This window comes from Eucyclogobius newberryi, unplaced genomic scaffold, assembly GCF_026437365.1.
Source record: "Eucyclogobius newberryi isolate DKJ021-1_F unplaced genomic scaffold, fEucNew1.0.hap1 SCAF_11, whole genome shotgun sequence".
Classification (NCBI taxonomy): Eukaryota; Metazoa; Chordata; class Actinopteri; order Gobiiformes; family Gobiidae; genus Eucyclogobius; species Eucyclogobius newberryi.
In genome coordinates this window covers 32,172,971-32,197,622 of record NW_027315735.1, presented here as the reverse complement: position 1 = coordinate 32,197,622, position 24,652 = coordinate 32,172,971, and the positions used below count along the sequence as shown (strand labels likewise).

General features: G+C 42.5%; 4 protein-coding genes across 8 annotated transcripts in view; all 4 read right to left on the bottom strand.

Moving 5' to 3' along the window:
- The window catches only part of LOC140354724 (NACHT, LRR and PYD domains-containing protein 3-like), a 334,575-nt gene that overhangs the window by 193,112 nt on the left and 116,811 nt on the right, over positions 1-24,652 (bottom strand). The window lies entirely within an intron of this gene.
- Positions 454-7,710, bottom strand: pde12 (phosphodiesterase 12). The gene is made up of 8 exons (XM_072439970.1): positions 7,019-7,710; positions 6,223-6,411; positions 5,300-5,517; positions 4,979-5,084; positions 4,295-4,518; positions 2,815-2,937; positions 2,475-2,680; positions 454-1,353 (listed from the first exon to the last, which is right to left on the bottom strand). The coding sequence occupies exons 1-8, from the start codon at positions 7,579-7,581 to the stop codon at positions 1,222-1,224; spliced, it is 1,761 nt and encodes a 586-aa protein (XP_072296071.1). The 5' UTR covers positions 7,582-7,710; the 3' UTR covers positions 454-1,221.
- atp6ap1la (ATPase H+ transporting accessory protein 1 like a) lies at positions 8,639-11,380 on the bottom strand. Its single transcript, XM_072440003.1, has 6 exons — positions 11,232-11,380; positions 10,970-11,033; positions 10,606-10,757; positions 10,455-10,505; positions 9,482-9,716; positions 8,639-9,023 (listed from the first exon to the last, which is right to left on the bottom strand). The coding sequence occupies exons 1-6, from the start codon at positions 11,312-11,314 to the stop codon at positions 8,787-8,789; spliced, it is 822 nt and encodes a 273-aa protein (XP_072296104.1). The 5' UTR covers positions 11,315-11,380; the 3' UTR covers positions 8,639-8,786.
- LOC140354762 (deoxyribonuclease gamma-like) lies at positions 13,704-24,366 on the bottom strand. Of its 3 annotated transcripts, none has more exons than XM_072439994.1 (10): positions 24,349-24,366; positions 17,731-17,816; positions 17,562-17,650; positions 17,282-17,368; positions 16,510-16,622; positions 16,318-16,430; positions 16,064-16,221; positions 15,521-15,617; positions 15,378-15,447; positions 13,704-14,402 (listed from the first exon to the last, which is right to left on the bottom strand). In XM_072439994.1, the coding sequence occupies exons 2-10, from the start codon at positions 17,809-17,811 to the stop codon at positions 14,224-14,226; spliced, it is 987 nt and encodes a 328-aa protein (XP_072296095.1). In that variant the 5' UTR covers positions 17,812-17,816; positions 24,349-24,366; the 3' UTR covers positions 13,704-14,223. The 3 variants fall into 3 exon arrangements, with proteins under 3 accessions (XP_072296095.1, XP_072296094.1, XP_072296096.1); XM_072439993.1 differs by lacking the exon at positions 24,349-24,366 and adding an exon at positions 21,496-21,598; XM_072439995.1 differs by lacking the exon at positions 24,349-24,366 and adding an exon at positions 21,496-21,598 and having other exon boundaries at positions 14,262-14,402; positions 15,373-15,447.

Here is a 24,652-nt window from a genome sequence, read left to right as displayed (position 1 = left end):
TAAATAATACAAATGATAATTAACGTGGCAAATTAACCCGATACACCCCAGTTTCACAAGTAAAAGCTTAAGACTCAGCTAAGGAAAAATAATAAGAACGTTATAGACATTTCGTGACAGAATTCATCCACGTTCGGCTGTTCCCCTTAGCGACCGTTGCTACCAAGCGTTCTACAGTCGCGCCGAGTTCCGCAGTTCTGACCAATCATAGCTCAACAGCGTGGCTCCAGTCATTGGACAGAATTTCTGAATGAATGAAGGTAAAATTAAATAAAAATATTATATTATATTTTTAAAACCCAAATCTTTACAACTCATTATGTAGTGAAGGCTTTACAATATAAAGTTGAATGTCAATGAATGTAAAGTTTACTTTGATTCAAGATACACAGGAAATAAATCTCACATTTTAATGAGAAATACATAATAAAATGTGTACAAAACCATCCAAAGGTGTGTTAAGGGTTTATTGTGGGCAAACACTGTGAAAGAGCAAAACTAACATTATGTTGCTCATTTTAGGACCTTCAAGTAAAAATGACCAAAACAAAAAGAGTAAATACTCCAGTGCATCGCTTCTCCTCAAAAAGGAGCACACTATGGCAGGTGAGCAGTCAAAGAATGTGAACCATATGGAAAACTTTCATAAAATTATGAATAAAATGGTAATAAAAGATTCCCATATCGCCCTTGAAGATGCATACACAATCGTTTTTTGGAAAGTGAAGTAGATTCAATAAATAAGAGTAACCTTTAAGTTGACAGACCATTTAAAGGAATAATGGAGGATTTTTTGCCGATTTGAGAACTCAAGCAGAAGTGTGCATGCGCACTCCCCCCGTGCGGAAGCACGCAACAGCCTCTTTGTTTATTAGCGCAACGGATCGCATCGCATCTCTCGTCTCCGTAGATTTCCATCTCTTCTAGCTTGAACTGTCTTTCTGTGTCTTAATTTTGTCCTGTACACTGACCGAACTATATTATAATAGATCCATGCGCTTAGACACACACACCGGCATATCAAGAATGCAGGTGTGCAGTAGGTGCATCATATGATATGATTGACATGTGAATGAACTACTCGGCTGTCCACGCAACGAGGAAATGAGACTCAAGATTTGGCGCCAAAACATCCTCCATAATTCGTTTCAATTAAAAGGCAAAGCGGGTCAAAAACTGGTGAAAGATATTAGAGGAGTCTGGATGGTTTATTGAGCGGTGTCATTGTTTGCTTTGGGGGCTCCAGAGCAGGTCACAGACTAAAGAGATGTGGTCCGACGGGTGAGAGACACTGGGCAGAGCCCCATATGTGGTCACCTCCTCATGAGACGGCAGCGGGATCACCTGCGCCACCTACAGGCAAACAACAGTATTAGCTTCCCAAGAAAAGAAGTTAGAATTATATTGCTTTGTACAGTCAAGTGAAAAGTTTATTTGGCATTAGATGGAGAAGAACGGGTTTTACTCTTTTTATACTTAACATTTATTTGTAAAGTTAAAATTCTATACATTCTGATGAATCATTTTGTTTTTTTACGTCCTCATAGTTCCAATTAAATTATTATTTGTGTTTTAAATTTACATCTTTTAGCTTGAGTTTTGTTCCGTGTTTGCAAAATATGGCTATACTTGGATTTTATTTTTTTCTATACAGTTGGTTTAATCATGATAATTTAATGTATCACAGTCACAAATTAATATAGTAACTCCCAATACCATATGGAGAATGATAAAAGCGTTTGGAATGGTGACACAGCTATGTCTTATTTTAATCATTTTATGCCATTCAATTTGTGGGATATAAATCTCACTTTTGCTTTTGTTTAATTTTGTTTCAGTTATTTTTTATCAGTGCAGCTGCTTTTATAGCAAGATAATACGTTTTTTTTTTTTTAAGTAGTCCGTGGGTTTCAGAAGGATGAGAAATGAGCAGCGGTTAACAATTTAAAACCAAACATTAGATCTTATAAATGGGGGTAAAAAAGACCTCAAAATAAATGTCGCATAAAACGGGAAGCTGCAAAAAAGAAACAACTGACAAACAAAAGCCCACGCTACTAAAATTTCAAACATCATTTCTATACTGGGGAAAAGGCTCGATGCCGTTTTCGATCGCTCATGACGTTGCTGCATTTTACACGCCAATAATATTCAACGCAGATCGGGCGCAGCTACTGTTAATATTGTTGAGTTCTAGGGTCTCGTCACTAAAACAAAAATAACGCTCAAGATATTCCTCATGAAAAAGCTGTGTAATCGACGGGAAAATCTGGCCCTTGCACTACAAATACCACTACGATTACAAAAAAACAGAATACCACAATATTTAATTTTAAAACACAGAAAAAAAGCGAGATTCTTCAATATTATGCAGTGGTCTTATCCTAGTTTTGATTTCTAAACCACGGGAACCTTTTCCGACGTTTGGTACTCATCGAAGTTGAATATAAATCGTTGTGTGGGAGTGTTTTGACCTCCATGTGGTCCGGCTGGATGTAGACGTAGTCCAGGCAGCCTTGGAATCCCCCCACGTAGTTTGTGTACGGCGGCGTCCCGCAGGCGCTGAGCAGCGAAGGGAACGGAGAGGCCAGGTCCATGGGGCAGTGGTGGTCCGGACCGGAACTGAGCCAGTCCGAGTGGGACCGCGGGACGGACGAGTGCGTCAAGAGCTCGCACACGCCTGAGGGAGTGGGAAACAAGAACGGTCGATTGAAATGAAAATCAGATTAAAGGAGAGCTTAACCGACGAAGAGGCGGATGAATAAAAACAAAGACCGGACGTGGAAACACAAAGCACGGCGGCGGCGGCGTTACCAGAGCCCGGAGTGGAGTTGAAGTCTCCGCAGAAGACCAGGGCGGCTCCGGGTGAGGCCGTGCTGATCACATGACCCAGGTGAGTGAGAGCCACGCCCATCTGCACCAGACGCACGTTCCCACCTGCAAACGGCAAGCGACAGAATCAAGCCCCAGTGACACTTCAGCCACACATCAACTTAGTGATTGAATAGTTCGTTAACGGTCATATCGTTTATTGCAACAAATGTTGGTGACACATTTTGTATCATCGTGAAGCGTGAAGTTTCTGCAGGAAAAAAAGCTCCTTAACCGTGTTGTTCTTCTGGATTGTTGTCGTTTTCAATTATGACAAAGCGCAATTCTACAAGAGTTATTTAAAAGATGTAGTCTATTCATAGTTAAAAAATCATATTATTTTAAACTGATTGACATTATTGTTAATCACAATTATTTTGTGTCCAGTATGATCCCATGTGTGCACTTTAAAGAATAGTGAGTTTTCAGCACCAGGACATTGTGGACTAATTTACACCAGTGAGAGAATTGTGTAAAAGAGCCACATCATTTATGACCTTTAACATTTGTCCAGAGTATGTCGGTGTAATCCCTCATTCGTCCAGGCGTGTTCCATTGTGGAAAAAGCTTCAGTTGTAGTCATCTGGACTCAGTTAGAAAAATGTTCTAACTGAGTCCAGATGACTACAACTGAAGCTTTTTCTACATTTGCCCAGAGGTTATTGTAAACTCTCAAAGTACCTGAGCCGAGGGCCATTTGGAGCATATTTTGCCCGGTTCTGCGGATTTTGGCATAAATTATAGCATGGGTTCACTAACTTTTGAGCTTTGAGGAGTTTTGAGGAGTTTTGAGGATCACCAAACCAACTATGCAACCGACCCACAGCTAAATAAAATTGTTGCTGGTAACAAATTTCAACCGGAAAAACGTGCCAAATCAGCTTTCCTATTGTTTATTGGATTAGCTTGGATTGTGTTGTTGGACTCAATTTAAAAATCTTTTTGTTTTGAAATGTCTACATGGCCCCTGAATACCTCACTAAGCTTTAATATCCCAGGGAAGTCAGAAAAACAGTTGTGCCCAGGTCCTGATTAAGAACTCAAGGAGAAGGAGCTTTTGCTGTGGCTATATTTGATCCGTTGTGTTTGTAATTATATTCGTACTCAAGCTGGTGTTGTTCTATAGAAATAAAGTGGCCACTGACATTGGAAATACAGTGTCATAACTTTTTAATCACTTTGGGAACCGCCTCGAAACATATGAATACAAGAGTCAAAACGCCTCTCACGAGTGTCTGAATGGCTAAACACTGATGAAAAATTGTAAACTAGTAATGTTAGCAATGCCCCCTGATCAGTTTAAGGTTCGAGGACATTTGGGAAAGGGCACCACCAGCAAAATACACACATATTTATTGCTGAGGATCCGTTTCCAGAGCTTGAACCAGGCTCGAGCCCCTGGTAGCCGGTGGAGGAGCGTTACCTGTCGGGTGCCAGTACAGGTGAGTGTTGGCCACGCAGAGGGCGCGGTCGGGCTGGAGCAGGTCCTGGAGGACGGAGACCTGCAGAGACGTGGACCTCTGAAGGATCTTCTCCATCAGGTCCGGCTTGGAGCTCAGGTTCTGGAGTAAGTCTGCGTAAAGCGGGTCGGAGCCCAGGGCCTCGCTCAAAACCAGGTCGTGGGAACTGAGCAGGCGGAAACGAGACCTGCGCAGAGACAGAAGGGTCGAGGTCATGACCACGCGGCTGTGTTGTAGCCTGCGCCAGGAAAACGGTCGTCTTTTCGTTTAATAATACAAAGTACACATGATATTCATACGTTACTATTGAGAAAATGATTGTTATCGAGTCGTTTTTCCCATGACATTTTGCGATGATTGTTCATGTTGCACCTTAACGCCGAAGCAAGTTCTTTGTGTTTAGGATTCTATATTTATAACGCTCTGAACATAATTCATACATATTTAGTTTTTAAATATATTTGAAGAATGGCCATGACTGAACTTCTCTACAGTCTGATCTGATCTCATTTTATCCCGTTATCTGGTTTAGTCCGGAACTTTGACGACGGAGCTCTGTAAAAATAAAGTCAGTTCATCTACTAAATGGAATGACCGTCCTCCATCTAGCGACCACTTGACTTTAAATGTCTGAAATTGGATCAGACCTGCGGTAGAAAGTGGCCAGTCCTTCGTGCTGTTTCTCTTTTATTCTGAAAACGCCATCGAAACCGAAGGCGTCCATCGCAGGGGTCAGACATTCATCAAAGACTCCTGAGAAAAAGCACACAAAATGCCTTGTTGTACTCGAGAAACTTCATTTACCGGGGAAATACCCGTAAAATCACAATGTAGCACAGATTTAAGCCAAGGCTAATCCACCAGCACGAAATCATGTGTGAAACGACAGCCTTGAACACTATGAAAGACATTTATTTGCGTCAAACAACTCGCTATGTGGATTTGACCTTTGCAATTTGAATCCTCACCTTTGTCGACTTCCTGGAGGCAGATGAGGTCAGCGTTGTAGCCGGACAGCTCCTTCCTGACGAGGTTGATCCTGTAGTCCAGCTCCAGGGCGTAGGGGGCGCAGTAGGGATACAGGACCGTTTTAGACAGCTCCGTTTGAGCGTAAACATCCGCCAAGATGTTATAAGACACAACTCTGAGCTCCGGCCACTGCGTCTGCTGCCGAGTAAACAGGTGCCTGCAAAAGGAAATATAGAAGTTAATGTTTCCTCTACAAGTGCGCCCCCTGCTGGATATTTAAATTGAGACAGTGAACGTTTGTTCTGTACCAACTATGCCTTTTAATTCCTAAATTCTAGGCTTGTATGAAAGAAGAACTAAATAAGAAGCAGTCCTACTATATCGCAGTATAAAATGGTAAAGTTACAGAGTTTCTATCTTGTTGTCATTATATATTTCTTTTAGAACTAGATTCTTGCTATTATTGAATGTTTGTTCTTGTTCTTATTGTTACGTGGCAAATGTTTCACTGACTCTAAGTTTCGCTCACGGGGCAACTACATTTTATGACATTGTGCAATTATTATGAAAAGAAACCATGACATTCGCCATTCTGGTTCATTTTCACTGTGTTTGAGAGCAGCTTTATGAAATTAAACTGTTTGGATGATAAAGTAGTAATGTTAAGGTGACATAAACAGCAAGATATAAAAGCACTTTGCATTTTTTATTGAGTATTTAGTATTGATTGAATTGAAATGAAAATGTTACTGCTTACAATTACAGTTTGATCTGAATAATCACACTTATCAAAACATCTTGACATTTCTAGTAATATGTCAAAATAATAACCATCTGACTTTGTTCAATAAACGTGTTCCAGCTTCCCCCCCCCCAAACTCAAAGTACATGCGATGTTATCTGTTGTATTCAGAGCACATACCGAGTGTCGAACGTGCATGTCCCCGGCCCGGCCTCGATAGCGCCCTCCGACTGCAGCTCTTTGACCAAACCGCTCCTCATCTCGTCCTTGGGCAAACAGCGGAGTCTGAGTTTGCTCCCGATGTCTTCGTTTGACGGGACAAAAACTCGACCGGAGCCGGCTTCAACCCAATCCTCACCTTCCCCTGCGCTGGAAAAAGAATAATACGGTTATGAGAATAAAGTTTACATTAGAATTGGTATTTCGAGCTTTTGACATTTTTTGGGTTAGGGTTATTCAATAAATGGAAGCTGGTGCATTTCACGGAGCTCAATATTTATCATGGATACATTTTCGTAGCACTAGGGGGGATTTTTTATTCATTTTTTGTACAATGATAAGAGCGTGCGCTTAAGAGGAAAGATACTGAACGTACAAGTCTCATTATAATCTCACTAAAGTAGTTTTTCATTCTGCTACTTAATTGTTTCATGTTTTTTCCCTGCTTTACAGTTCTTGTGTCGTTTATTGTAATATTTTTTCTTCAACATTAGAGCCTGAATTGTCCTGCAGCTGAGGCTTGAGTATTCAGAATATGTCTGTTGTCACCTACCCCTTATCCCCGCCCACATCCCTGTACTTATCTCAAGAGTGACACATTATCATTTTAATTTCTTCTTGCCATGAATAGGCGGGGCTTATCAGTTTTGAACCGGAAGTCAGTGGACCCGACATTGCAATTTACGAAGAAAACGTAAAATTATAATTGAGTTACAATATTATCGTCCACTACTAAGTGCTGAAAAAAGTGCTTTACCATGCTCCCTTGAACCACGTGAACTCGCAGTCTTCCATGTTCCCAAACTCCAGCTGCAGCTTGGGGCACACGGGGAAACCTGCCATCATGGACCGGGGCAGCTCCGCGGTGGTGAAGGTGGGCGCGTTCCTCAGCACCGCGTACCGGGCTCCCCCCACGCACAGCACCGCGCCGTCCCTCCAGGCCTCCGCGTTCAACACCGACTCCTCCACGGCGTCCTCCCCCACGAGCAGCGTCACCTCGGCGGCGGCGGGCTGAGCGGCGGCGGTGGCGGCGTCCTCTCCCCGCTGCTTCTTTTTCTTCTTACCCTGGTTCTTCGCGAGATTGTGCCCGATCCGCGTCAGGGCCTTGCCCACGGGCTCGTCCTGGTCGCGGAGCATGTGTTTGTGGCTCCCGTCCAGGCAGAAGGAGATGGTGAGTTTGGGCTCCCCGGGCACGCACCGCACCACGGCCGTCTGCATGGCGCCCCGCTGCGGCCACGCTGAGCTCCGTGTCCCCGCGGCAGAGACGAGGAACCGGCGGCGATGAGAGCGGCAGACGGCAGCGGCGAAGCGACAGAACATCAAGCCCCGGCGGTGTGAAGCGTGACTGGGGCTTTACGCCGGGGAAAAGTGCAGTATTTACCCGGATTATTTCATTGTTTTGGTAGAAAGTCCGTCAGATGTTTTCAATGGATGTTTCTGTTGTGGAGTTAAGACTGTGTTGCGCATGCGTGAACTGGTTGTCATACGGCAAGCCCACTTGGACAAACAAAAAGTCGATGTCAGAAATACAAAATTAACTTTTAGAAATGTAAAATAAATATATAAACGCACTCAAACTATATTTTAAAACAAGCGAGTAAGTATTTTACTCAATTATTACTATTTTTGTCAATACTGTAACCCAATCGTAAGTACCATCATATTCATGTGCAATACTGAATTAACCATGTGCAATACCTGTAAACAAGAGTGTTCTATTTTGTTTTTATTCGGTTTACTTACCTGCTAATAGTATTACCTAGTCTTGTGCTAGCTATTTTTACTTTATTTTATTTTATATTTTATTCTATTATCATTATTTTATTATCTTATTTTTAACTTTATCTTTTTATTTATCTATTTTATTTTATCCCCCCCCCCCCCTCCATTCCCTATTAAGATAGGAGAGGAGTTTTTGTTAATAAGAGTTTTTTTGTTTTTGTTCATAAGAGTTCTATTAAGAGTGTGTTTTTGAAACTTCCTATAATCTGTCCTTTCCTCCTGTTTCTACTGCGTTGTAACAACGAAATTTCCCCTTGTGTGACATTAAAGGATTATCTTAAGTGGGCATATAGCTGTGTTCTATTTAATTGAAGTCGGTCATTCAACTCAAACATGTCTCGAGCTTTTCTGAATGATTCGATCACTATCCACAATATTTTGATGTCCAAAGTTTGCCAATATTTAGAAAGACCTTATAACTTCCAGAGTCATCCATGTTTATGCCACAACATATGTTTTTTGAAGTTTTTTATTGATCATCGTGAGTGCTCTATAATGAACATTTAGCTTGTTGGGATCCTCTGGCCAGGAAAAATGTTATATTAGTGAAGAAAAGAATGAACATATGCAAAGTGATACAATTGGAGCTTTTATTTTTTTATTTTATTACAAATGTTAAAAACTGGTGAAGTAGCTACATCATGGAGGTAGTTTTATGGTAGTTAATTACAAAAACAGTGCAAATCTCTACAGCAGCCCTTTACTCCCGGTGCAGCCTCGGCTTAAGCTTTGTTTAGTCCCTTCTACAGGACGTATTTCTGGGCCGAGCAGTGAAGGTGGTGTGGGCTTTTGCCGGGACTCTGGCAGCTCTGCTCGTGCTCCTCCAGGTCCCTGAGGTGCAGCAGCAGGTGGAAGGCGTAGGCTAAAACCAGGAGCAAGATCAGAGAGCAGAGCAGGCCCATGAGGAGAGCCGGGGTCAAGAAGGTCGCGCAGTCCACGGGACGAGAGAAAACGCCGGAGGAGACGGAGAACGCTTGGATCTGTGAGAGAGAGAGAGAGATAGGGATAGAGAGATAGATAGGGAGAAAGAGAGACGGGACTTGTAGTGGTAGAATGCAGAGAGCCCAAAATGCCAGAATAACAATTGAATGCATAATTTAAACTGAATGAGAATGGAACATAACTTTGCAGCATAAACTCAGAAACTCTTTAGAATTCCCTCCAGACTCAAACTTTACTCCACTTTTCAGGGTGAATGCTTTAACCACTGAGCCTGATGATAACCTTTTATGCTGCTTTTGTGGGTAATTTGTATGTCATTTTAACTGAAACTATTGTTCACTTTCGTATGTTTTGCCTGTAACAGAATTACAAAAAAATAAAAATAATATCCAAACAATTACTCAGTGGGTATTTTAACCAAATATGATCCTCTTTATCAGCTCTACCCCTTCTGGCAGTGACAGTGGAGCTCAGGTGAAGGTTGTGCGTGTTTCACCTGGAAATGTGTGAAGGTGAGGGCCCAGTTGTGAGCGTGCTCAGTGGGGCTCAGGAGCCCGTTGTACTTCTGCAGACTGCTGATGTGCTCGCAGCTGAACGAGGACGACTCCGGGCTGTAGATCTGAGACGAGTTGAACACCAGCCTCTGGGTGGAGTTGAACTGCACGGAGACCGAGTCCAATGAAAACCACCCCTCCCCAGACGCTTCCACCTGCGAGTGTGACAGGAACAGGCTGCAGGGAGAGCAGAGCGGATTTAGACACAGGGGGCAGTATAGCTACACATCAGGGAACCCACCAACCAGAGGGTTTAACTAGCAAACCCACAGACTGTAGATGTCTGACAGTCTAACTCAATGTTCCCCTCTGCGTAGAGTTCCAATGCTCATGAAACGTACACTTTATAGTTTTACCTCTACCAGCTGGTTTCCATGGAGATGTTAATGCTTTGTCTTGAATATTCCACAGTATGGCATTAAATCTATCCATCTCAATAGAGACAAGCAGCAATAAAACACCCACAATGACTGAATGTCCGATAAAATGTATGTCATACAGTGTACACAGACACTGGGGGTGAGCCAGGTTAAGTGTCTTGCCCAAGGACACAACAACACTATTCATCTGTGGTTTATGTTAGGATGTAAAACCACCGACCCTCGGGTCAGAGGAGTTACTGTCAACCCTTGATAAGAAATTAGGATTGTTGCCATAGCAAATAACAACAAAATAACAAAATATTCTCAAAATAGTACATATTTGAAGCTGAAATCCATTAATAAAATCTCTGCAGAGACTTTGAAGTGAGAAACACATGAATGAAATGTGTCAGTGTAATGTAAAACATTCCATGGTTTGGTCTGTCAAACCCCAGGACAGGAAAGGTCACAACGTCTAGACTTCAGTCATTACAAGCTTAGATCTGGTTCAGCTGCCACACTGTACTTTTTGTTTGTGTGCTATTTGACTTACCTGATTGACAAGTCTTTGAGGTCCTTCATGTCTCCAAACATGAGGACCACTCTGTAGCGGAAGAGACCACACAATTAACTGTGTTTAAGACTGAGCCAGTAAAATGTGAGTAATAAACATCTCCATGGATATTGTGGTGGTCTGATCATACCTGGCCTGGTCCGTGCTGCAACTGGACTGACTGAGGTCCACTGGGTTCTGAGCAGAGAAGACCCTCTCAGTGAGATCCACCTTCTGCTCCCCACGTCCCAGAGACAGCCTCCTGAACCAGAGCAGCACACAAGGCTCCCCGTTCCCCCAGACCTGCAGCAAGAAGACACACTTCACCTGTGTCAGTGGACATCAGACACACTTCACCTGTCTGTGGACATGTGTCTGTGGACATCAGACACACTTCACCTGTCTGTGGACGTCAGACACACAGACATGTGTCTGTGGACATTTAGAGACGCTTTGCCTATGCATCAGTGGACATTTAGAGGTTTCACCTGTACATGTCTGTTGTAAACTCATACCTTTAGTGGCTCATGGGGAGTTGTCTGAAACAATCTTCTGTCAAACCCATTTGTTAGCAGAACACTGTAAGAAAACACATTAAATGTACAAGTTAAACAATAACAAGTTGTTCTCTTCTTTTTTTAACACTGCAGAAGCATATGGTGGCACACTAATCTTTGAACTACCAGAAGTCAGAAGATCACGCTGTCAACGATCACATTCCCATACACAGTCTCATCTCATTTTAACCAGCCCACGGTGCGATCAAGTGCCTGTTACCTGTGCTGCGTTTCAGGTCCGAGGCAGGAGCCTGTCTGCACAGCGCTGTACAAGAATAAAATGAGTGGAAATGGAGAAATCATGGCGTGAATCTAAAACATGCTCCTCTTTGTGCATCTGTCTGTGTGCCATAATCCACTGTAATCGCCGTGGGACATAAGCCTCTGACTGACAGGGCGACTGGCCAATCAGAGCCCGCGGATGAGCACTGACCCGCCCCTTTGCCACTATGAGTCACAAATGAGGTTATGAGATTATTGTATTTCATAAACAGCAGAAAAGGCAGACAAAATACATTCTAAAGCACAAATGAGCAAATTGGGTCTAAATCAGGACTTGAAGCTGAACTGTGTAAACACCATGACTCCATCGAGAGCTGCTGTGTTGTTGTTCCACAGTATAGCATTAATCATCTCTGTGGAGACACTGGTCAGATCAGTGGAGAGGTGACCAAAATGCAACATTTTACAGGTTACTTTAGCACCAAAAAATGCCTGGCAAGATAAGTGCCATACACTGGAACATGCTAGACAAAGCAATAACATCTCCATGGAGACAAGCAAGTGGCGCACCCTCAACCAGAAACGTTGCAAAGTTCACTTTTACGTACAAGCAGATATAAAAAACAAGAACCAAGTTTAGTACTACGATATGTCTAATTGACCTAAATATCAATGTAAAATCAAAAATATCTCACAGGGAACACCACCTGAAACAGGACCAAACTGACCTAAAGCAGGATTAGTGTGGCTCTACATCAGGCCTAAACTAAACCTAAACTAATTAGGTCTAGCCCTGGATAGGTCTTTGACTGGTATTAACGGTATAATCCAGGAGTAAACCAGATCTTAATAGGGTCTGAAGCAGGATTAACCCGAAAATGCGAGAAGAAACTGGCATTCAAATGTGCCAACCCTTGAACCGTTTGATGTTGTGAATGAAGACAAAAAGGATGTTGTTGTGAGAGAAGAGGAGGCAGATGAGTTTAATAGATCAGATAAATGATACAGAAGTGATTATCAGTGAATTTGAAAGGATTTTAATTAGGTTGACCAGTCTCCCTCAAAAACATGAGAAAAGTTCCTAATGTGTGGCTACATTTTTGGGCTTGTTCCAACTGGTTCAGACCCAGCTGAAGGGCCTCACAATAAAAGTACATACGTGTCTGAACTGTCCTGGAAAAAGACTGCACGGTAGTAGTTAAATGAGTGCGCCGCAACTGGACTGAGATACAGCGCATGGCCCAATGTTACTATTACTATTATTCTTTATTATTTTAAAGATCGTGTCAAAATGCAAAACGTATGTTCTAAAAACTCAATATTGTTGTCACTTTCTTATGACCCGCCCACTTTACAATAATATACATGTTTGAATGGGCAAAAAGCCATGGTAACCTATAGTAACCGTATTGATCCAGCTCCATGTTGTGATGGAAAATACTGCTAACTAACAGGGAGCTGGAACTGATCATCATTTGGTCAGAAATACTTCAATACTTTATCTCATGCTCATGTTCTACCAAACTAGCTGGACGAATCTGGAAAAAACATATTTTACCGTATTTTCCAGACTATAAGTCGCACCAGCCAGAAAATGCATAATAGAGAAAAAAAACATAAGTCGCACTGGAGTATGGAATGCAGTTGCAAGTGTGAAAATAACAAATAATATCACATATAAGTCGCTCCGGAGTATAAGTATATAAGTATAAATATAAGTATAAGTCGCACCCTGGCCAAAACGTATAGTCCGGAAAATATGGTGATGTTATTTAATATCGTATTAAATGATCGTACTGCTCTAAATTAATTATCGTAATGGTGATGAAATAAACAGAACAACGATCAAACAGTTGAAGTGTGCTCAGAATATAGACGAGTGCAGTGTTTTTTAGGGTGAATATTTGTGCCAATAATTCAGAGGTGAAATGTCCTGTTCTCGGCTTCATTCGGACACAAATAAACCATTATGTTTATTTGAACATATGAATTTTACAATAATATTTTCTATTACATTTACCCTTTCTCCACTCTCAAGTTGGCCACAGCAACAGCACACACGTTCACTCCAGCCTTTATCAGAATAGCACTTAAAAACAGGAAGCCGAAACCCACAAATACTGTGTCTAAATCATGAACGCAGCTCGGCCTCTGTTACTTAAAGGTGCGACATGTGACTTTTCTACTGCTAAAGCGTCTCCGCAGGTGACGGCCATGACACGATGCATTCTGAATGACATGTGTGATGAAGACTGGCGTGTTGTCTGCGTGACGACCGGCGCATTCCTGTTGTATGAAGTTTTACCATGTAATAATGTGTTGCTCTGAGGAAGTTCCACCTGCAAAAGTCGTGAAAATACAGCGTATAATTATGGCTTTATACTGGAGGCGTGACACTATTTCTGCAGCTCTTGTTCTTACTACTAAGCTTTTATGAATTAAAAGGACAAAAGCCAAAGTACAGTGTTTATTCAGTGAAATGTGTGACATTTGTCAGCTTCGAGAAGACATCACAGGTTAGTCCTTAGCTTAATCCTGGTTTATTCATGTTTTAACCACAGATTTAGTTGGTTGGCCCCAGTTTAGTCCTGTATCTTTGAGTGTCACATTCAAAATAGATCAACTAAAGCTGTTGTTGAGTGTTGAGTTGTCCTGGTTTAGTCCTTAGACTTGAGTTCATATTATAATCAGTTAAATCCTGGTTTATTCCTGGTTTAGTATCAGTTTGGCCCCTTTTTACCTCAGCTTCAGTTGACTGGGTTAGTCCTGGTTTGGTCCTGGTTTAGAACAATTTAAAAACATGACAATAGGCCTGATTTGGTTTAGTCCAAGTTTAGTCTTGGTCCCGACTCCTGTGGCTTGGTCATATTTTTTATTTAAGTCTGGTTTAGTCTCTTCTGTATAGGCTGCAATTTGGTCCTTGCCGTCTCCGTTTGCCCCTGGTTCCATCTTGCAGGCCTTTTAAAACGCCGGGACCCTCCAATATCTGCTCAAAATCCCGACTTGAGCTTCTCCATCTGCATCTTGAGCATCTGAATCTCCAGGCCGAGCTTCTCTCTCTCCAGCAGCAGGTTTCCCTTCTGCAGAGCCAGGACCTCTTCATCCACAGGGGCCACAGGGGCCACAGCGGACACTAGAGCACGCAGCAACTGGGCCTCATCCAACTCCTCTGGAAGAACAATGTGTCAGAGAGAAAACAGAGCGGTAGATATTGATGGACTTAAACAAATATACATGTAGATATTCAAAAGAACTGGTCAGAATGTTATTGTGTGTGTGATATTGCTGTTTTTCTGTCATGAAGTTAATATCTTATCTTAATTATTATTGGGCCTATTCACGTGGAACAAAACTGGACCAAAGTTTGACATCTTCTCTGTCAGCACAAATAAACAAAAGCTTATAACTCAACCCCAAAGATCGTTGTCAGTTGAAAGGACAATAAGATTAATTTAGGAAGGTTTGGGGGGACGAGCCCGAACAATAAGAGGATTCAAAATGTGTTTCCTTAGATATTCCATTCAAAAAAGTGTCAATTTCAGCTCTTCTCAGCTTTTTTACCACTTTTTTGTGGGGGATTTTGGTTAAATTCATCGACATAGGAGTTTCAGATTACATCACACGTTTAATTAGCTGGTAGCCAGGTCACACTATCAATTTTTTATAATTATTCACCATTAAAGGGCCTGTATTTCTTGCATGTAAAGAAGTAAAAACTGTTTTGCCACAGTACAGATATTGTAAATGTATCTATTAATGTGAAAATGAGACCACAGCGCTTCTCCTGCTGTAAACGGCTTAAAATCAACTGTTTTTTCATGTTTTGAGGCAGTAAAAACCAGGTACAGCGCCTTTAACTTATTGACACCATAACCTAATACATGTGACATTAGATAACATCCAAATAAAAAGGCATATTGACTTGAATTTTGATACATTTTTCCATCTAAAATTCCCTTTTGTTTTCATTCTTCACAAATATCAAATAATCTTGACATTCCCATTGGCCAGTAGTATGAAGCTTAAATGATGATCGGTTTGTGTGAAAGCAATTATGATAAAATAATAGTGTTATAGGACTTTTACACAATTCTATCATTCTTTTTTGATCATTTGGAAAGTTAAAAAGCATTCCAAACCTTACCGTCCTCGTCATCTGGGACCTTGGATTTGAGCGTGACCTCGACAGGGTAATGATCGCTCACGTCCAAGGCCTGCAAAACAGACACATATTATAAGTAACTAATGGAATCGACTGGTAATAGTTAAGTTTTAAGTAGTGAGTACCAGCTCGTCTGAAAGTCTGTAGGCTTTCTGAAAGTTGAAGGGTTTGGCCGATCCCGGAACCACAGCCTTCAACATGTCATCGCCATAAACGACAATTCTGAAAGATAAAAATATGTTTGATTTTAGTTCTGGTGAAGTACTGGTTTAGCCCTGCTTTAGCCCTGCACTGTTTTAGCTCTGTTTTAGCCCTGGTTTAGCCCTGGTTTAGCCCTGGTTTAGCTATGTTTTAGTCCTGGTTTAGCTCTGCTTTAATCCTGGTTCAGCTCTGCTTTAATCCTGGTTTAGCCCTGCTTTAGCCCTGCACTGTTTTAGCTCTGTTTTAGCCCTGGTTTAGCCCTGGTTTAGCCCTGGTTTAGCCCTGGTTCAGTCCTGGTTTAGCCCTGCTTTAATCCTGGTTCAGTCCTGGTTCAGTCCTGGTTCAGTCCTGGTTCAGTCCTGGTTCAGTCCTGGTTTAGCCCTGGTTTAGCCCTGGTTTAGCCCTGGTTTAGCCCTGGTTTAGCCCTGGTTCAGTCCTGGTTTAGTCCTGGTTTAGTCCTGGTTTACCTGTCATAAGTGTTGCTGTTCTTGTTGCTGGCCGTAGTGTCCTGATCGTCTGAGATGAGCCAGTGGAAGTTCTTGTCGCTGCGGATACGAATCGTCTTCATTTCTTTTTTGGACAAGTACGAACCATCGGCGTTAAAATCCCCAAGAATCATCACGTTCTGAAGGACAAAAATGTGTTAGTCCCGATTTAGATCACCTGCCACATCTCCTTTTCGCTAATTATGTGTGTATTCGATTGAACATTGGGTCCTTACGTCCGTCTTCCACTTTTCCTTGACGTCCGTGAACACGTCGTAGAGTTTGTCCAGCTCAATGTCGGATTCCTCTGGGGTCGTGTGAACGGGCATCAGAACCAGGTCCTGTAGCTCTGACACACGGGTGGTAATGTTAGCCGTGGGTAACGAGTCCGTTGTGTGTGTGTGCGACATGTCCCGTGTGGCATTCACCTGTTGTGGGGCATCTGAACCTCAGGATGTACGGGTCTCGAGCAAACACGTCTTGGTTCAACGTCTTGGAGTCCTCAAACTGATACGAGCCGACTAGGTTCACCAAGTCGTCCCTGAACAAGAATCCATTCACATGATTATTGGGCTTTTTTAATACTGCAGTTACGACTTTGGTTTGGTCCTGATTAGTTGGTTTGGTTTTCGGTTCTACTCCTGGTTTAGTGACTTTGAAGACTGAATTTACGTCACTGAGGGTTTTCGCAAGCCACAATTAAAGATGTTGCCCTATTACTAGAAGCTTACTATATCCAATCTCAACTGTAGCGCATGCTGTGACCCTTAATGTCTCACTCAAATCGCTCCCTCCAGTGCCATGGAAATAAATCAAGCAAGAAAAAGATGGAACTGGCCCGAAATTAACACTAAATGACAGCTTGGCGTGACAGGTCTGGAGTGGAAAGCTTTGATAAAACAGAGGTCATTGTGGCAAGAAGGTTGTGGAGCCGCCCAGGCCTTTCCGTGCTGAGTTTGCATGTTCTCCCCGTGTCATGAGCGGGTTTTCTCCGGGCTCTGGTTTCCCCCACCAACCCCAAAACATGCGCGATATGTTAACGTCTCCAGCTACAGGCCTGAAGATGTCTAGCTGTGGGGAACGATGTGTCCCCGAGCGCCGCACTGCTGCTTCCGCTCCTGACACGTCACTCCAGCAGCACTTGGGTGACGGACGGGTCAAATGCAGAGGATTCAACGGTCAAACGGTGTAATAATGTACCTGTAGAGGAACATGAACTGCTCCTTGTAGCGGGATCGTCCCAGTCGGCTGCTGATCTGGAGGCTGTAGTGATGCTTCCTGTTCGCCCTGAAGGAGACAGATGTATTTACATGAACAATTGAAAGTTTTTAGTTCAATTGTAGAAACACATTCAGTCATCTCAATCACAAAAGACCTAAACTATTATTCTGTGTTGAAAACTGCATTCCGTTAGAAAAAAAAAAGTGTTTTATTCAAAGCACAAATCAAAACGATGTGTTTAAGGTGAGCGTAAACTGACTTGTTGAGCGCCTCGAGCAGCGTTTTGATGGACGTTCCGCTGTTGTCCACGACCTCCAGGATCAGGATGATGTCGTAACGAGACACGATCTGAAATCACATGATCTACTTATTTTCAAATTAGCCGCTTTCGCGCACCAGCGCGAACCTGCGGGTGGCGCTGCCGTTACCTTTGCCAGGATCCGGATGATGTTCGGGTCGGACGCCTTGTTGCGGCCAAACTTCTGGATGTTGAATGAAGCGATCTTCATTGTTGCTGCAGCACGAGGAGAAAAGAAAAACACATTTGTCAGTTTACGTGCGTGATTGATTCTCCTCTAGTTTGACCTCTGAGTTGAAATAAGTCAGTTAAAGTTACAACGTATTTTCCCGACTATAAGTTGCTCCTGAGTATAAGTCGCACCAGCCAAAAAAATGCACTCTAGAGAAGAAAAAAAACACATATACGTCGCACTGGAGTATAAGTCGCATTTTTGGGGGATATTTATTTGATTAAAATCCAAGACCAAGAACAGACATTTCATCTTGAACAGATGAGAGAACATCACATTCACCTGACCTGCCCCGCCTCAGTATATGGACCGGTCCATTTCCCTCTGTCCCCTGCCAGATTGTCTTTTGTGTTACCATAGCTCCCAGCACCAGTTATCCTGATTCTTATTCTGCCTGTTCCTGTTTTGAACCGTCTTCTTTTGGACTTTAGACCATCTCTTTTGCCTGCCCCATTCTGGATTTGTCTGCCACGTGTTACAACCTTGTTTTCATCTCTGCTGGTAATAAATACCTTAAACCTGAACTGTTTCCTGTGTCGTGCATTTGGGTTCTTGCCTGCCACTTTGACTCCTGACAGATGTGCTCTACAAGTTTAAACAGCACCTCCAGGCTCCGGTTTCAACCTCAAAACCTCAAGCAAAAAGCATAGAAACACGGCACATTCTTTTCTGGCTCTTGTCTGGATAATTACAGGGAGAAAAAAAAGCAGTCGCACCAGCCAAAAAAATGCACTCTAGAGAAGAAAAAAAACACATATACGTCGCACTGGAGTATAAGTTGCATTTTTGGGGGATATTTATTTGATTAAAATCCAAGACCAAGAACAGACATTTCATCTTGAACAGATGAGAGAACATGGTGAATAGGTGTACGTATGCTAACGCTAACACCTTCAGCTACATGAGGCACAGACAGAACTGTGGTAAGTGTCTGGTATGTTAACGTAACATATGAACAGTTATTCAGATAACTATAGCATAAAGAACATGCTAACAAGTTTAGCAAAGCATCAGTTTTACCCCAAATCACTCAATCCTTTGAATTCTTCTTCCTCTGTGTCACTTCTAAACAACTCCACAAACTCCAGAGGTAGAGGAAGTGCAGATTCTTCTTCTGCGTCGCTTAGAGCCTAGAGCGCCCTCTTGTGGTTGTCAGTGTGAAAATAATGAATAATGTCACATATAAGTCGTTCTGGAGTATAAGTCGCACCCCGGCCAAAACTATGAAAAAAAAGGTGCGACTTATAATCCGGAAAATACAGTACTGTCTTTGTGAAGTGTCTTGCCCATGAAAAGCTGCACTACATTTCTGAGGACCTAGAATCACTGACCACTCAGCAAGCCTCCTTCAGCCTGCTCCCTTTCATCCATAAAACAGTAGAGGTTTCAGTCCACTCACTCTCAAAGTCATTATTGTGTAGTACACGTGCATCCTATGAAGTGAATGATTACACAACCTCTTTGAGTCGATGGCGCGGCTGTTTTGCTTGTTATCTTTCAGTAAGTTTGCCACAACTTCAGCCAGGCTTTAGTTGTTTTTTCATTGGTCAATCCCCTTCAGTGCCAATCCAACCAATCAGAGCAGACTCTACCACCCTCTCCTGCTCTCCACTAATTCCTCATCACATTCACCTGACCTGCCCCGCCTCAGTATATGGACCGGTCCATTTCCCTCTGTCCCCTGCCAGATTGTCTTGTGTGTTACCGTGGCTCCCAGCACCAGTTATCCTGATTCTTATTCTGCCTGTTCCTGTTTTGACCTGTCTTCTTTTGGACTTTAGACCATCTCTTTTGCCTGCCCCATTCTGGATTTGTCTGCCACGTGTTACAACCTTGTTTTCATCTCTGCTGGTAATAAATACCTTAAACCTGAACTGTTTCCTGTGTCGTGCATTTGGGTTCTTGCCTGCCACTTTGACTCCTGACAGATGTGCTCTACAAGTTTAAACAGCACCTCCAGGCTCCGGTTTCAACCTCAAAACCTCAAGCAAAAAGCATAGCAACACGGCACATTCTTTTCTGGCTCTTGTCTGGATAATTACAGGGAGGGGAAAAAAGCAGTTTTTCAATGTAGTCTGGCTCGTTTGGGTTGAAGAGTGAAGAATGTTGCACATGAGTCTTTGTGTAACTTCTCTGACGCTCCGCCACCTGACCGTCTCCTTGGCGATACCGTTGCTTTTGCCTGAATAAACCACAGCATGGCGTTGAATGTGTCTGTTTCCAAGGAGACGAGTATTTTAGTAATAACTGAAGCGTTGTGACTATCGTGGACAATGAGAACACTTAGAAGCTCACAACAAACTGGTTCAGAAAACGGTGGGGACACTTTTGGAACGTAAATTCAACTCAAATGCAAACATAAACATTACATTTCTCGTGTGATAAAACGATTCAACGCTTGAACAGCTCCTGCATACTTTACTTTTATCTCTGGACGTGATAAACATGTCGTTTCAACAAACAGAAAATGTTAATTGGGTTTTCTGTGATATTTGATTATGAGATTTAAAAGTAGTAAACAAAATATACAACAAATCACCATTGTATTGATTTTATATAGAGCCTTATTGTCTATATGTTATATGTCTTAACTAGCCTTGATTTTGTATTTGTTTCAGTTCAGCAAAAGAAAATGTAATTGTCAACTGGAAAAAGGTTTTAAGATGTGTTACTTCTTCATCAGACAGAACTGTGAGTCACTGCCTCATATCTGTCTGCAGGAGGCGCTAACGGCTCTGACACTAACACTTTACAGTCTGTTTGTAGTTAAGTCTGTTGCACTGTCCCCAGAGTCATATTTAGTTTCCTTTGTTTTGGTTTAGGCAAGAAAATTGAGGTATTTTTTGGTTTTCTTTTCAATAAATCACTAATTGAAGATGGTTAAGTCTAATACAATACTGTGGAACGTTACAGGCAAAGTGAGAACAATTAATTAAACTTCTTTATGTTGTTTTGCTGTGGAATGTAGGACCGAGCGATTACACAGACATTCCAGGCAAAGCAATGACCTCGAGGAGGAGACGAGCCGGAAAGTGCGTGCACTTTAAAAATGACTAGGAACACTTTCAATAATCAAGTCAAACAGAACTGCACTTGTATTTGAAGGAGAGTTTGCACCTACAGATGACTTATTATTGGTTTGGCTTCTCATTTTTGCTTTAGCTTTTTATCTAACAGTAGATTAAACCCTGTGTATTATTATGTTATGTGTTATTGTACTACGCACTTGCTCTACTATTTTGAACTACTGTAGCTACCAAGGTGTTTAGCACTCAATGTAATTCAATGTCAATATTTAACATACCGGTACAATAAATCATCTAATACGGCTCCTAAAATACATGATCATGCACTATTAGGTCTATTTACTACTTTGTATTTCAGAACTACAACAACAACAACAACAAGAACTACTACTACAATTACTACTACTACAATTGCTACTACTACAACAACAACAACAACAACAACAACAACAACTACCTCTACAACTACTACTAGAACTATTACTCTTACTCTTACGCTTCTGTTGTTGCCAAAGTAAGAGTGAAACTTCTAACGTTATCTTTCCATCAGTGCTAAACAGCTTCTAAACAAAACACTATTTAAACTGTAAAACACTGAACTTTAAAGAACACGCTGCTTATTAAACTTTACGCTCACCTGTTTGTTATGGCTCGGATACAAGTCCAGTTTAGTCCAGGTGTAAGTCCTGTTCTCTGCTGATGTGTGCCGTGTAACTTGACCCACACTACACACTACACACTACACACTACACACTACACACACAGCCCAGAGCCCCTGCCTAATAACCACAGAGCCACGCCCCCATTGTCCCAGAGGCGGCCAATCAGAGCGCAGGACCAGGAACAACAAGCAGCAGGGCCAGAGGAGGGTTTTAGTGCCTCCAGGAAACAGGCCTTTGTGTGTTACAGGAGTTACAGGCCTGTGGAGTCACAGGAAACACAGGACCTTTCCCAGCTCAACGTGCCTGACTCCACCTGCAGGTGGATCACTGACTGACGGCTGGAGAAGAATGTCTCAGACACTCGGACTATCAGCACTGGAGCTCCACAAGGCTGTGTACTTTCTCCTCTGCTTTTCTCCCTGTACATGAACTGCTGCACCTCCAGCCACGACGGTAAAGTTGATCAAGTTTGAGGATGACACCACCCTCATCGCCATGACGACACCACCCTCATCGGGCTCATCTCGGACGGGGATGAGTCTGTCTACAGGAGGGAGGTGGACCGGCTGGTGTCCTGGTGCAGCGGTAACAACCTGGAGTTAAACGCCCAGAAGACAGTGGAGATGATCGTGGACTTCAGGAAAGTCACAGCCCCCCAGCCCCCCCTCACCATCTCAGACTCCCCCATCTCCACCGTGGACTCCCTCCACTTTCTCGGCATCACCATTACCCGAGACCTCTAGTGGTAGCTCATCATTAGCTCCTTTATCAAGAAGGCCCAGCAGAGATGATGGTGCAGTTCTACAAGGCCATCATTGAGTCATATCACTGTGTGGTACGCTGGAGCCACAGCCAGGGACAAACAGAGACTACAGCGCATTGTGCGCTCTGCTGAGAAGGTGATCGGCTGCAGACTTCCATCTCTGCAGGACCTGTACGTTTCCAGGACTCTGGGATGTGCAGCTTGGATCACAGCCGACCCTTCTCACCCTGGACATGGACTATTTGAGCCACTCCCTTCAGGCAGGAGGCCACTCCCTTCAGGCAGGAGGCCACTCCCTTCAGGCAGGAGGCCACTCCCTTCAGGCAGGAGGCCACTCCCTTCAGGCAGGAGGCCACTCCCTTCAGGCAGGAGGCCACTCCCTTCAGGTAGGAGGCCACTCCCTTCAGGCAGGAGGCCACTCCCTTCAGGCAGGAGGCTATGGTCCATCCAGACAAGAATCTCCCGCCACAAGAACAGTTTCTTTCCCTCTGCCGTTGGACTCATGAACACTTCTTAAACACTATCACTTTAACCATAATAGAATCACTCACTGCACTGATCACTTTCTGCACTACATATGTAAATATATGTACAACTGTAAATTTGTGTAGATTTTAAGCCTATTTTTGTTTTTATTCCTATTTTTTTTTATCTTATTGCTTATTGTTATGACTAATTCATTGTTTTATTGTTTTGTGTTGCATCAAATCACCAGGACAAGTTCCTATGTTTGTGAATTTTGTTCATTGACAATGGCAATAAACCCTTTCTGATTCTGATTCTGAAACAGGGCCGTGTGTGTTCAGAGACACAGGAAACTCACCTGAACACAACACGTCTGTAAACACTGTGCAGGGCAGAGCGACCAACATGCATGAGGAGAAAAGCATCATCTCAGCAGCTATTGTCCTCTTAGACAAGCTCACTCGGTAACATTTTTAAATGTATTCATCTCATTATGTCTGTGTTTTCATACAGTGTGCATGATTGTTTGTCTCTTAATCATTGCAAACCAATTTACCCAAGGGTACGAATAAAGACAGATATCAGATTTAAAAGTACATTGAGAAGCACTCATACATGTAAACCTGTGTTGTTTGTATATGTTTTATATTCCCCAAAATATTTACTGCGCGATGCAAATAAGATGCACTTAGATTCCTTGTCGCAAACAAAAGGCAATAGTTTCTAAAGCTGCCCTTTTGACATCTGCTATTATTATACTTTTCAAACGCTCATAAATACGAGCAACGCTCCACTTTTCTAAGGTTAGAAACATGTTTTTTTGTTTGTCTGTTTAGTCTAAATAAAGTACTGGAGGAGTTTGTATTCTCGGCTGGATCTGTGATATTTGTGCCGCCAGAAACGACATAAAAGAGAACGCTTTTTGTTCTTTTATACACACACTTCAGTTACTTCACACTGGACTTTATGAACACAGAACTCTTTGGACAAACGCACAAACAGAACGACTAGACGCAGCACATAAACATAGTCCGTGTGTGCGTCACTGTGGTCAGAACCGTTATTGTGTGTGGCCGTGTACATTTGTCAGTTTTTTTTTATTTATCTTGACTTTTATTGCACATTTCTATGATTGAACTTCTTCCGTTGCGGGACAAATGCAGGTTCTCTCATCGTGAATGTTCAACTGTTTATGTTTTACTGGATTACTCTGAGATCGGAGATAACATTGTCACACACAAGAGGAAGTAACAGTGCCGTAAACGTAGTAAAGCTATAAAATGCCAGCAGTATCACGATAAAGGATGCTGCTTTCCCTTTCACTGGTATTTTTCTGCAGTTTTATTATTATTGTGAGGAAATACATGCTTTGTATTTCATTTATTTTCTTACTGTAATAATCGTCCACATTTTTCAAACAGAGACGATCCAAAAAAGCCTTCAAAGGATTCTATATCATTCTTCACAGCGCCAGTGTTTTTTCTTTCTATAATAATTAAGCTACCAATATTCAATCATTTACCAATTCGGGGGAAATGTCCACCGTATCCACACACGTGGGTTTGATGTTCAAGGACAATCAATTAGAAGATGTTATTACCTTGTTATTCTGTCGTCAGTTATTACAACGTCCCAAACACAGCAATTCACAGGAACAAAAACGCACAAAATTAAATGCGCGTTGTGTGAAAAATTGTACACAGGAGGAAGAGGACGAGCATTTCACGTCCGCAAAAACTTCACATCCGCAAGAAAGAACAGCAAAGAGAATGTGAGCTGGAGACGTCAGCGAGAGTCACAAGAAGGAAAAAGGAAAGAGCAGAACGTGCATTTGAGAACAACCACATTATGGAGTGGGATGGAGCTCGGGTCACTGGACCAGAGAGTGACCATTTGAAGTTAGA

Bases quoted from the DNA above. Each gene is read 5' to 3' on its own strand.
- pde12 (XM_072439970.1), bottom strand. From the start codon at position 7,581: ATGTTCTGTCGCTTCGCCGCTGCCGTCTGCCGCTCTCATCGCCGCCGG. The intron at 2,938-4,294 runs GTAACGCTCCTC...TGCCGTTTGCAG, and splicing joins CCTGTACTGGCACCCGACAG to GTGGGAACGTGCGTCTGGTG. The intron at 2,681-2,814 runs GTAACGCCGCCG...CCACTCCCTCAG, and splicing joins CAACTCCACTCCGGGCTCTG to GCGTGTGCGAGCTCTTGACG.
- atp6ap1la (XM_072440003.1), bottom strand. From the start codon at position 11,314: ATGATTTCTCCATTTCCACTCATTTTATTCTTGTACAGCGCTGTGCAG. The intron at 11,034-11,231 runs GTAACAGGCACT...GTTTTCTTACAG, and splicing joins GGACCTGAAACGCAGCACAG to TGTTCTGCTAACAAATGGGT. The intron at 9,024-9,481 runs GTGAAACACGCA...TCTCTCTCACAG, and splicing joins TCACCTTCACACATTTCCAG to ATCCAAGCGTTCTCCGTCTC.
- LOC140354762 (XM_072439994.1), bottom strand. From the start codon at position 17,811: ATGAAGATCGCTTCATTCAACATCCAGAAGTTTGGCCGCAACAAGGCG. The intron at 17,369-17,561 runs GTCAGTTTACGC...TGTCTCCTTCAG, and splicing joins CTGCTCGAGGCGCTCAACAA to GGCGAACAGGAAGCATCACT. The intron at 15,618-16,063 runs GTAAACCAGGAC...TTTATCTTTCAG, and splicing joins AACAGCAACACTTATGACAG to AATTGTCGTTTATGGCGATG.